Source organism: Perissodus microlepis, chromosome 7, assembly GCF_051167445.1.
Source record: "Perissodus microlepis isolate ML-2025 ecotype Zambia chromosome 7, ASM5116744v1, whole genome shotgun sequence".
In the NCBI taxonomy this organism is placed as follows: domain Eukaryota; kingdom Metazoa; phylum Chordata; class Actinopteri; order Cichliformes; family Cichlidae; genus Perissodus; species Perissodus microlepis.
The window spans coordinates 61,023,355-61,035,985 of NC_140467.1; the positions used below are offsets into that span (position 1 = coordinate 61,023,355).

The window sequence follows — 12,631 nt, forward strand, 5'->3', positions numbered from 1 at the left end:
TGGGAAGCCTCAAGGGCCTTTACATCATCCTCCGGTTGACATCTCACGCTGTTACTTAATAACACTTGCAGGCGTTACATGAAGGATCCAAGGGACAGAAGTAAGACCAACTAAATAAAAAAGTTGTGTTTTGTGGCCTGAAAATCTGGGCACGCGGCACAGCGGGGATGTCTCAGCTACTGAGGCTTCTCTCGGCGGCCGCTCTGCCTCTCTGTCGTGCTGGAGGAACCCGGGCCAGGCTCTCAGCTGTGACCGCAGGACAGCTCTTCAGAGCCGGATACACAAACTCCACCGGTCCGGTAAGTGACGGAAGGTGTCTGCGAAAGAGTTTTTAAAATTATCATTTTTTTTACAGAAATATAAAAATCCACCAGAGACTTAGTCAACGCAAGTTTCCTTTCTGTGTGTTTTAGAAATTGAATTAACTAAATAAACACGAGGCATGAGTAGCTACTAGCGAGGACGACTGCCTGCCAAGTTTAGTTGAAACAATTGTTTAAAGTTTTTCTTTTTTTGCTTAAAAGCAAATTAGTTCAAGCTTTCATCGTGAAGTCATATTTATCTTATACTTGTACCTTTTTTGTTAGCCCCTGAGAAAAGCCATTTCAGCAGCTAAACGTCATATGAGCTCAATGTCTTCTAATTGGCCAACTTCTGGAAGCCTGTGGAGGGGCAACAATCAGCGCTTGTGAGCTCAATTGCCTTACTATGCAGGAGAGAGAAAAGAAAAGAAAAACCTCATGAGTTTAACATTTTATTCGCTCACGGGCACTTCATTCGGTACATCTTGCTGCCACTGGGTTAGACCTCCCGGGTGAGCTTAAGAAATTAGCATGAGATGGTTTGAGTTTCGTGACGTGGTGCATTTTCCTGCTTGGAAACAGCCGTGAGAAGATGACTACACGGTGGTCATAAAGCGATGATATGGTCAGCAGCAATACTCAGGCAAAGTTGTTAAGTTGGTACCCAAAGTCTGCCAACAACATATTCTCCACTCTGTTACTCCACCAGCAGCCTGAGTCATTGATACAGGCGAGGATAGATCCAAGCTTTCATGTTGTTTGAATTAGATTCTGGCCCTACCGTCTGAATGTCACAGCAGAAACCGTGGCTCATCGGGCCAGCCAACATTTTTGTAGTCTTCTGTTATCCAGTTTTGCTGAGCCTGTGTGAATTAAATGGTCTGATTCTTATATACTTATTTCTACTCTCCTGGAGTACTCAAAGCAACTATATATACAACATGCCTCATTCACACAAGCATTTCTAAACTCAAGTGCAAACTAATAAACATTCACACACATTCACACTCTGATGAACGAATCTGAGGGCAACTTGGGGTTAGTATCTTTCCCAAGGATATTTGGAAAGCAGACTGAAGACAAGGATCGAACCACCAACCTTCCAATCAGAAGGTGATCTGCTCTACCACTTAAGCCACCCCGTAAATCCCAAATTACAGCCTTAGTTTCCTATTGTTAGATGACAGGAGTGGCACCTGGTGTGGTCTTCTGTTGCCGCGGCTTCAACATGTTGTGCGTTCAGAGATACCCTTCTGCATACTGAATGTTGGTTGTAAAGCATTGTAAAACATTTTCTCACCAAGAACCAGGAATGTTTTAGTTAGCTATAATATATAATACAGATATATAGTATTTGTCCTTGACTCATTCCCTAATGAGTCAAGGATGGACCCACTGAATGAATGTGACCTCCACTGATTAGAGGTTTATAGTTGCTAAAAGCCATTCTTCAGCAGGTTGTTGTTTGTAGATGGTGTCCAGTGTACCAGCGGTGACTGTGTGGTCTTTTTCAGAACATAACTCGGACTCCAGCTAACTTCCTGTCCTGTCGCAGATTCCAGTTAGCTCAGCGACGACTCTACGCCACAGAGCCCAAAGGTGAGATCTGCTTTTCTGTTTTTCTCAAACATCAATAACTATTTAAAAAAACTCACAAAGTTTGTTTCATTTGATATTATTGTGAATAGTTATTCACAATTTTTATTACCAAGAATGTGAAAAACAAAACTAAATGGCTAAATACACTGGTGGTATAACGCATTTTAAATTAGACATTTCAAATGCTGATGTTCAATATGAGGAATCAGCTTCTCGAGACTCACGCAAACCGGTGTCAGCCCTGTGACAGGTTGATGACCTGTACAGGTGTACCCTGCCTCTTGCCTTATGACAGCTGGAATCAACTCCAGCACCCCCTGCTGGTCATTTTCCTTTGCAAGGCCAAAATGTGTTTGGTGGCCATCAGAATTTTTTTTTAATATGAAAAAACCCCAAAAATTTACCTGAGTAGCGTCCTCGACTTGAGCCAGTGAGCGGTGATCACAGGAGCAGGGATGGGGCTGTAACTTCAGATCAAATGCATGTCAAACTGAAATAAGTAATCCAGTTTAGAAAAGAATATCCTGATATTTCATGGATAAAAACTGAGAAACTAGAAAAGGAACTGTAGCTAAAATGACATTTCTGAATTTCAGATGGAAAAAAAGGACCAACCGGAGAAGGAGGGAAGAGAGGAGGAGGAAAGGACTGGTGGAGGCGAATGCAGAAGGTATGTCGTAAACATTGAAAGAACCATTCAGTTTTTATTTTACAAAATAAGTGTAACAGAATTATGAATACAGCCTCAGTTTTTCAATATATTTATTTTATGTAAGGGGCGAGCAGCCCAACGCTGTTCTTACTCATCTCTTATTTCTTGTAGCTGACCAATTTTTCCTCAAATCAGCATCATCCTTTCCTCTGTCATTAGCGTGCCATCGCATTAACAAATAATAACCTGCAGGTAACTTTCCTCCTGTGTTGGTCTGCAGGGCGACTTCCCCTGGGATGAGAAGGATTTCCGTTACGTGGCGATCACGGTGGCCGGACTGAGCTCGGCTCTGCTGTATTTCTGCTTCAGAGACACCGGCAGAGAGATCAGCTGGAAGGACTTTGTCCACAGCTACCTGGGCAGAGGCAAGGTGAGGATGTTTGCTCCCAGACTGCAGGGATATTTAGTCCTGATTGTAGTGGTTGCTGACAGATGACATGGTAACCAGCCACCCACATGAAGGAAGCTGTTTTTACTCCCGTCCCTTTAACCAAGTGTTCACACAGTGCCCACAGATTGCAAAAATAGCAAAACACACAGAATGCTGTAATTACATTTCAGTAAACACTGGCCCGTTCAATCCAAAGCAGAGTTTAAGTTAAGTTTGAGAGTCAAGTTGAATTTGGTGAACCCCTATTATCAGAGTGCATCTTTGTAAGGTGACTCGGCGCTCAAACTCAAACATTGCCTCCAATCCTCTGTCTGTGTGATGAAATGAAAAGGTGGCTTAATATCAGAAATATTATAATTCTGATCATTTATCAGTACTGACACTTGTGAGACTTCATCAGAGGTGTGAGCATCACAGCAGATGCCTTTGTGACAAAGTAACTGAGAATAAAACACAGAAAAACATGAAGGAGATTTTCCTGGCTGGGCTTTTTATAGCAGATGACCTTAAAAATATTCTGCAATTTTGCATAATTTTAAAAAGTTTAAATTTCTTTAGTGTTGAACAGCAGAAATTAGGCTTTCTTGTCCGAGGTCATTTAAGTAAAAAAAAAGAAAAGAAAAGAAAGAAAGACAGCGGCCGACAGCGCTGCAAACAACGGTAGACTGGTGGGTAATAAGCAAGTGAATAATGCAGAAAACAGAGATTTGAGACGGGAAACTGTTCTTGAAGTAAAGAGAGAGAGAGCTGTGCATGAATTGTGATTTCTATCGTGGTGGGAGCAAAACAGCAAAGTAAGAGGGAATTAATGATGACATTTATCAAATGTGAAGCGTAGTTTTGATCTTCTTTTGCTGCTGGTTCAGTGAATTTTGGTTGGAGAGAGACAAAACCTGCAGCTCAGAATCGAGCGCAAAAAAGACGTTAACACAAAGCGCGGACCCGACGCATCAGAATCAGTGAGCTGTCGGCTTTCGGCCACGACGGCGTGTCCGTGTACGTGCCGTCGGGTGAGAAAGCCGAGAAAAAGAAAGCTGATTCTGATGCGTCGGGTCCGCTGTGTTTACGTCTTTGTGTGGAATCTGTTACCTGCTCTCATTTACTGTTTGGTAGTTGTTGAAATAGTTTTGTGAGCTTTAACCTGAGTTTCTGGCAAAATACATTTATATTTAAAAATCGATTCAGGATTTAATGAATCGATATCGCTTTATTCAAACTACTCACCTCTCTCTATCTGCCTTCACTTTCAAACGTACACACGAAGGACCACAGTAATATCTGGACCATGGCCAATCAGACAGGTCCCGCCCTTGACTATCTCTGATTGGTTTAGACCACGATATGGGCATAATGTGTGTCTGTTGTTGACCACACGGAGACTTTCAGACTTTCAGAGTTCTTATTTTGGTCGCACCATTGAAAAATGTGGTCACATTTGCGTCCAAATTGGTCGCACTCTGGAGCCCTGTACTAATGTTTCTGCAGGTTAACAGTTTCATGCTCTTTCCAGGTGGATCGACTGGAGGTCGTCAACAAGCAGTACGTCAGAGTCATTCTGGTGCCGGGAGCCGACACTGATGCGGTAAGGCAAAGCAAACCAATGCTCAAACTGATTTTGAAATTGATTTTTATCCAGCTGTCACAACCCCTAGTGGCTCTTCAAAGTATTGCTTGTGGTCAGTTAATTAATTTGTTTAATTAACCAAATTCAGTTAAATTTCTTTACATGTTTACATTAAAAAACTAAAAGTTTCTTGTTTAAGGATTTTTTTTAAAGGCACAATCTGGGTGTTATGTACATTTAGAGAAAGCCTGAAAGAGTTTGGGCAGCTAGAGAAGTTTAAAAAGTAAAACAAATGTAACCAGAGTAACCATTGACCATTAGTAGTCATGTGAAAACAACCATCAAATTCGCCCCATCATCCGACCGTCCAGTGTAGACCAAAGTGGAGATGTTTGGCACATTTGGAGGAAACTGAACAGAGCATAGTCACACAAAAGCCTCATACTAACTGACAGCACAGTGGAAAGGCTGATGATTTGGGCTTAAAGTGGAATCTTCAGATGTATAAAAAGTGTCACAGTTGAGGTGCTGCTACATACAGTACAAGTCAATATTAATTACTCTGTCAGACATTCCCTGAGGTTTTTTACTCATTAAAAATGTCAAAGTTGCACAAAGACTATTTTTATTTTGCATAGATTAAAAACACAAATGGCCTAGGAACAGGTAAGTCGCACAGTTCAGGCTACCTTTCTCTAGTTGAATGATGCATGATGTTGTTTGTCCCTCAGAGTTACGTCTGGTTCAACATCGGCAGCGTCGACACATTTGAGAGAAACCTCAAGACGGCAGTTCTGGAACTCGGAATGGAGTCAACGCACCAACCTGCCGTCATCTACAGCTCTGAGAGTGATGGGTGGGTTTGGACACACAAACGCAGCATGCATTATGTCAGCCAGAGGCTTTAATCAGGGGTAAAATCTTTATTAAAAAGGGCCTAACAACCTCAGTTTCTATAATAACATTTGTGAAAAAGTAGCTTTCCTAACGCTGCTTTTTCTTCCTTCAGCTCTTTCCTGTTGAGCATGATCCCGACCGTGCTGCTGATTGGCTTCCTGCTCTTCACGCTGCGGCGGGGACCAATGGGAGGAGGCGCTGGAGGTGGTAGGAATCCATTTAGCATGAGCGAGTCAACAGCCAAGATGATGAAGGACAACATCGAAGTGAAGTTCAAGGATGTGGCTGGTTGTGAGGAGGCCAAGCTGGAGATAATGGAGTTTGTGAACTTCCTGAAGAACCCGCAGCAGTACCAGGACCTCGGAGCTAAGATCCCCAAAGTAAAAATCCTTGTTTTGCAGACGAGGACTTTTCATCTGGTGGAATAATTTTGTGGTACTGCTGCCTTTTGCAGCACGAGTTTTACAGCATGTTTTGGAAAATATTTTGTTTGACATCCTCCCTGTGAAACTCCCACTATCGCCATATTTTCCCTGTTTATATCTGGTAGTATATAAACATGCATGCTCAGCGCAGTGTTCTGGGTAGGAAATTTTCCGGTTGGGAGGGGCCATTAATGATGCATTTGCAGCGTGTTTGAGAAAAAAAACTCTCAGTGAATTAGGTCTAGACAACTTAATATTTCCACGGCAGCCTTTATTTGATGGTTACAATAAAGTCGTTTTAACCTCTCGATACATCAAGTGTATGCAATAGATCTCCCACCCCTAGTTTCTGCGATACCAATAACTTACTTTGACTGCATTTGATCATCTGTTTTATTTATGTCTTTGCTTACAGTCTTGTTTGTGTCTGCATGGCTTTGCTCAGATATGTGTAGAAATGCTTATGAAGAGTTTATTTCACATTGATGAGTCCCTGCTGCACATTTTATTAATAAAGCTTTTACTGTAGTCCATTTCATTAAGTTTTGTTCCATTCTGAAGATAAAGTACCTTTTATTCGAGCACATTATTAGTGTAAAAACACTGAGCTGTTTTCCCTGCTGTGTGTTGGAAATTCTGGACTCTTAACAGTTTTAATCCTGTAGTAGGATCCAAAAAGAAAAATCCAAAAACGAAACCTGAAATGAAATCAGTCATTATTCGTAAAGATACAGGCTAAAGACGAGGCATTTATAAATTAGTGCCGTTTTTTGAGGGACAGTTTGTCTTGGATGTGAACTGCTCTCAATCACTTTTAACTGATGCCGTTTCTATCTCAGGGAGCCGTGCTGTCCGGACCTCCTGGTACGGGAAAGACTCTGCTGGCCAAAGCTACAGCTGGAGAGGCCAACGTCCCCTTCATCACCGTCAACGGCTCCGAGTTCCTCGAGATGTTTGTGGGCGTCGGTCCGGCCCGAGTAAGTGAATGAACCCGGAGCAGATCCTGGACCATCTGAGATGACTCTGTTCAGACACTGAATGTTTGACTGTTCTCTCTCCTCATGAAGGTGAGGGACATGTTTGCCATGGCGAGGAAGAATGCCCCCTGCATCCTCTTCATTGATGAGATCGACGCAGTGGGGAGGAAGAGAGGAGGGGGGAACTTTGGGGGTCAGAGTGAGCAGGAGAACACCCTGAACCAGCTGCTGGTGGAGATGGATGGTAGGCAATCTGCATTTTTGAAGTGGAACATACTATCCCCCCAGCCCCCCATTAGATTTAAGTGTCTTCATCTTTTTCTACAGGTTTTAACACCGCCACGAATGTGGTGGTCCTGGCTGGAACTAACAGACCGGACATCCTGGATCCTGCTCTGCTGAGGCCGGGACGCTTCGACAGACAGATCTACATAGGTAAGCAGAGTCTTTACTGCCTTACTGCAGTCTCCACATCTTAAAGTATTGGAATGTGCCCAAATCATTCTCCCGCTAACCACAGTGCTGCCAGTTGGTGTGAGGTGTTGATTTGCTGTTTGCATTCTCCAAACATGCCATTTAGAAACCTGATTAAGTGTAAACATGGCAGCGAAATGTACCTACGAGGGATATCTGGGTTTTCCAATGTGATCAGCCTGCTGGAGGACGCATGCGGTGCCCTGTAAAATCATGCTCATGTTGAAGCTCCGCAGAATAAGTTTTAGTTGGAATGCAGAGGAAGAATTCTCTCCTGTCTTCTGTCAGGTCCGCCGGACATCAAAGGCAGGGCGTCCATCTTTAAAGTCCACCTGCGACCAATCAAACTGGATCCCAATCTGGACAAAGACGGTCTTTCAAGGAAGATGGCAGCTTCCACACCGGGATTCACTGGTTTGTAACAGTTGGATCGAATAACAACAATGTAACGGCACTATCGCAAAAATGTTTTTATTTTGAATCATTATATTTGATGACTGTTTTTTCCCGTTTGAATGAATCAGGAGCTGACATCGCTAGTGTCTGCAACGAAGCAGCTCTGATCGCAGCCAGGCACCTGAACCCATCCGTCAACACCAAACACTTTGAACAAGCCCTCGACCGGGTCATTGGAGGTGAGTGTGACATCACCTAGTATGTGACGGCTGTGTACGGTTGTTTCTTGTAATGGTCTTTGTGTGGTAAACAGGACAGTTTGTATCTGACGTCCTTACAGTCTGACTCCCGGGTTGTTTGCTTTCAGGTCTGGAGAAGAAGACTCAAGTCCTGCAGCCCACAGAAAAGAAGACCGTCGCCTATCACGAGGCCGGTCACGCCATCGTCGGGTGGTTCCTGCAGCACGCTGACCCTCTGCTCAAGGTAGGAGCTCTGTCCGTGCTTGGGCTGTGTCGTTTCTGTTATGACTCCAGCTGCTCTGTAAATCTCCACCAGTTACAGGTGTAGATGGGAGCTGTGGGTTAACCACACATGGTTTGTATCCAGGTGTCGATCATCCCGCGGGGGAAGGGTCTGGGTTACGCTCAGTACCTGCCTAGAGAACAGTACCTGTACACCAAAGAGCAGCTGTTCGACAGGATGTGCATGATGCTGGGAGGGCGTGTGGCTGAGCAGGTTTTCTTCGGACGGATCACCACCGGAGCTCAGGACGACCTGAAGAAGGTCACGCAGTCTGCCTACGCTCAGGTACGCACATGTGACTAAAAACACACTCCCTGTTTGATTCCCACCAGCAGAAGAGTGCTGTTTGTGCCGTGACGCATCGCTCTGCACCCTGATTTGCAGGTGGTGCAGTTTGGGATGAGCGAGAAGGTGGGACAGGTGTCGTTTGACCTCCCCCGACAGGGCGAGGTAGTCATGGAGAAGCCGTACAGTGAGGCGACAGCGGAGATCATTGACGAGGAGGTCAGAGAGCTGGTAAATCGAGCGTACGAGCGCACCCTGCAGCTCATCCAGGACAAGAAGGACCTGGTGGAGCTGGTGAGACTGTCTAATACGCAAAAACACAACATAACCTCAGATAAACGCTGAGTATTCTTTCCATGATTCATAGTTCAAATAAGGATGAGCCCCACATCTGGGCTTCAGTTCATCCTCTGTCTGAAACAAACCAGTTAAGCTCCACCTCTGCTGTGATCCTCAGGTGGGGAAGCGCCTGCTAGAAAGGGAGGTGTTGAACAAGGCTGACATGCTGGAGCTGCTGGGCCCTCGGCCGTTTGAGGAGAAGTCAACGTATGAGGAGTTTGTGGAGGGGACCGGCAGCTTCGAGGAGGACACGAGCCTGCCGCAGGGCCTCCGAGACTGGAACCAGGAGAGAGGAGGGGAGGCGGAAGACAAAAATTCAACTCAGGACAAACGGCAGGCCATGTAGAGTCCAAAAAACACCCAACACGTACCAGCTGCAAAAAAAAAAAAAGGTCTGACAGAGTCTGGGAGGTCTGGGGGAGGTACTGGGTTTAGGAAGAGCACGTGGCCATTCACCCCGATTTGTTCTACCTTCAAGAAACTTTCTAGTTTAACACGTTTAAGATAAGGTGAAATTAACATGTGCACGTTCATGAACTTAAACATAAAAATACAAGATTTCACCAGGTGATTTCACAGATTTCAATAAAATTGTACTTTTTATTCAGTCAACTTTAACTTTACTTGTCCGTCCTGCAGAGGATCAATACCGCACAATCTGAGACAGCTGCACTGCTCGTTAGTGCTCTGTCTTTAAAATGTAAATAGTTGGTGACCTGTATAACTGATATGAAGGTTGGTGGTTATAATTTCCTACTACTTGTTAAAAATTGTATTTTAATATATAACTGCATTGATATTCTGCACTGGCATCACGTCCACGCGGATTTGATTTTAATTAGATGCTAAAGTATTAAAGTAAGGAAGTGGGCAAACGGGCAATGTTGGGAGCACCTCAGATACCTCCTCCTCAGATCCACCAGTCTCTGGTCAGTCTCTGCTTGTAGAATTTGTCCAGAGGTTTCTTCTTTCCAACATCTGGGCAGGAATTTGCTCCAGAATGCCTTTAAGACTCAAACAGGAGGCTAGAATGTACACGATGCGCATTTAAACGGTGCATACAGACTGAGTCTTCCTTTATTTATTCTTCTAAAGGGGAGACCCCTTCCTGACCGATGCCTTGCTGATAATGAGGAGGATTATTTTCTGTGTGTCCAGACTAAAAACACTGGATCGTTTTTAATCTTTTCTTTTTGTGGACAGCAGTTACTCTTCATACTGACACGAAGAGTCGTCGGACCGAAACACCTCAGCAGCATCCGTCACTTCGGATTTCTTTTTGTACAAACGTTTTGATCATATTGATTTTTGTGTGATGTTAACAGAAAATAAAAAATGAAATATTTCGCGTAAGTTATGCTGATTTAAAGTAAAAATCCCCCTAAAATACTGAAACACAGACCGTCAGTGATGGCTGCAGGCGTCGCATTTCAGCCCCAACGCGAGTCGTTCCCCTCAGAGTTAAAGGCTCGTCTTATTTTATGTTTTAAATTTTCATCAGCAGCATCCCTGAAGGGACTGAAACGAATTAAACTTATCTCGCTAACGAATACTTTGAAGCCTGTTAGCATCCAAATGAGACGAGCGCCTCCTGGAAGTCTCCCAGCACAGGAGATAGATACTTCATGTCCTGATTTGTGTAAACTGATTTTTCATTTTTAAGATGGATTTTCAGGTTATTAATAAGCTTTATATTGGAATTTGGAGCCCCTACAATGTTAGAGGGGGAACTCGTACAGCTCCAGCGAGGAAGAACCCGCCGGTGTCGGGCATACGGAAAGGCAGCCTTGTATATAAACACATGGGGAGTGGATAAGAAGTACTGAGCCTATTGCAATAATAACCAATAATAATGTTGTAGAGTAGTAACAAGAATCATAACTTCGATTTATAGAGCACCCTTCAAAGTACCCGAGGTTTCTTTAGACACAGAAAAAAGGCTTCAGTGAGCATGTGACATTTCAGCTGCTTTTTGAGATGGAGGATCACAGATCTCAGAGGGGAGCATGTTTCAGAGTGAAAGCCCTGCTCCCAAAGGACCGCTGTCTGGAGTGCTTGATGGAGAGTGAGCATTTGTACTGAGGAAGGTAGAGTCCAGCGTGGGGAGCAAGAGCATGAAGGGATTGGCATGTGAGGAGGATTTTATAGGACATACGGGCTTTCACTGGGAGCCAGTGGAGGTGTGTAGCTAGGAGATGATTCAGGGTCACCTGATCAGCCCTAACTACTCTCTGTCACAGACGAATATTCTAAGCCTAATCTTAAAAGTAGAGTTGAGTGTCTGTCATCCAAACCCAAAGTGGGACAGCTGAAGGCTCTGCCTCCCATCCTACTTTTAAAAACTCGAAGAGTGTAGTGTAATGTAAGCCTGCAGTGTGAGAGCGACGTGCTCGGTCCTGATAATGAGGCGCTCTGAGGTCTTTAAGATGTGAGTCTGATCAGTCAGGACTTTGTATTTGAGGAGAAGGATGTGAAATTCGGAATTTAACAGGGAACCAATGAAGAGAAGCTAACATGAGCGTAACATGATCTCTTGCAGCGCTGTTGTGCATTTACACCTGCTTCACATAGCAGCTGATCAGCGGTGCAGAGGTAAGAGAGCACTGAAGCCCATGAGCTCTGTAAGAAAAATAGGAAGGTCTCCATTAGGGCTGCCACAAACGATTATTTTGATAGTCGACTAGTCACCGATTATTTTTGCGATTAGTCGACTAATCAGATCATGCATCCATTGAACGTAAAACATACAGCTTATTGCACCAGCAGCATCTGCTCTTATATAACTATCATTAGCTTACAGCTTTAAGTGTTTAAAGTATGTGCTAACTAAAAATAAAGACATGATAGTTTATTAAATTTTAATGAAGTTTGCAGATTGTTTGGGTGGAGTCTAATAAACTCAGCCGTCTGCTCCTTGCTATCTAAAATATAACAGGACACCGGAGTATATTCTCGAGCATTTCACACTTCTGATAATCAGTTGTCTGCTTAACGTTTATTCAGCTGTGTAAAAACTATAACTTTAATCTCAGCCGAAACCGATTTACTCAGGAACAAATAAAATACTGAAAAATGCCAAACAATAACATTTTTAAGTTATCTAAGTGACTTATATATCATGTTTAACCTGAGTAGCGAAAGACGGCGGTGGGTTTGAAAACGCTCTAGTGAGCCTTGCCCCCGGCTAGCTAACGAGCTAGTGGGTAACAGACGTCTGTGAAAACGTTGGAGCGCTTTTGAAAATATGTGGTGTCTTGATAAACTGAGCAGATATTTGAGATTTACAGTTACATTCTAGTCTGAAAATATGTTAAACGTCTATTTTGTGGCCCAGAAAGAATAATATGAGTAACATTAAAACTAACTAGCTGCCGCCATTGTTGAAAACTGAGCAGGGCCGCGCTATGAATTCTGGGACACAGTTTCTTCTTCTTCGGCGTTTAACGGCAGCTGGCATCCTTGCACATGCAGTGCTGCCATCTTCTGTTTCAGTACGTTATTACACTCTTAAATCCTACTAATTCCTGCGTCTTTTGGGATCTTACAAAGCTTCAAACGACGTGTCGACTATTAAATCAGTCGTCGACGATTTTGATAGTCGACGTAATCGTGACTAGTCGACTAATCATGGCAGCCCTAGTCTCCATGTCACCAGTGTTGTTTTAATCAGCAAATCAGTGTTACACCAGTTTTGGGAAGAAGATCAAGGTTGGAATTTCCTGTTAATGACAGAAAATATACAATGACG

At 43.7% G+C, this 12,631-nt stretch overlaps 1 protein-coding gene across 1 annotated transcript; it reads left to right on the plus strand.

Moving 5' to 3' along the window:
- The first annotated feature begins 23 nt into the window (after positions 1–23).
- LOC146384447 (mitochondrial inner membrane m-AAA protease component AFG3L1-like) lies at positions 24–10,229 on the plus strand. The gene is made up of 16 exons (XM_084936406.1): positions 24–299; positions 1,817–1,901; positions 2,498–2,571; positions 2,834–2,983; positions 4,515–4,586; positions 5,300–5,424; positions 5,578–5,845; positions 6,730–6,867; positions 6,958–7,111; positions 7,195–7,302; positions 7,630–7,755; positions 7,866–7,976; positions 8,105–8,220; positions 8,344–8,544; positions 8,644–8,838; positions 9,002–10,229. The coding sequence occupies exons 1-16, from the start codon at positions 168–170 to the stop codon at positions 9,227–9,229; spliced, it is 2,283 nt and encodes a 760-aa protein (XP_084792532.1). The 5' UTR covers positions 24–167; the 3' UTR covers positions 9,230–10,229.
- The last annotated feature ends 2,402 nt before the right edge of the window (positions 10,230–12,631 follow it).

Excerpts from the sequence above, each read along its gene's own strand:
- LOC146384447 (XM_084936406.1), top strand. The coding sequence starts at position 168 with ATGTCTCAGCTACTGAGGCTTCTCTCGGCGGCCGCTCTGCCTCTCTGT. Across the intron at positions 6,868-6,957 it reads TGGGCGTCGGTCCGGCCCGA|GTGAGGGACATGTTTGCCAT; the intron begins GTAAGTGAATGA and ends CTCCTCATGAAG. Across the intron at positions 7,112-7,194 it reads GCTGCTGGTGGAGATGGATG|GTTTTAACACCGCCACGAAT; the intron begins GTAGGCAATCTG and ends CTTTTTCTACAG.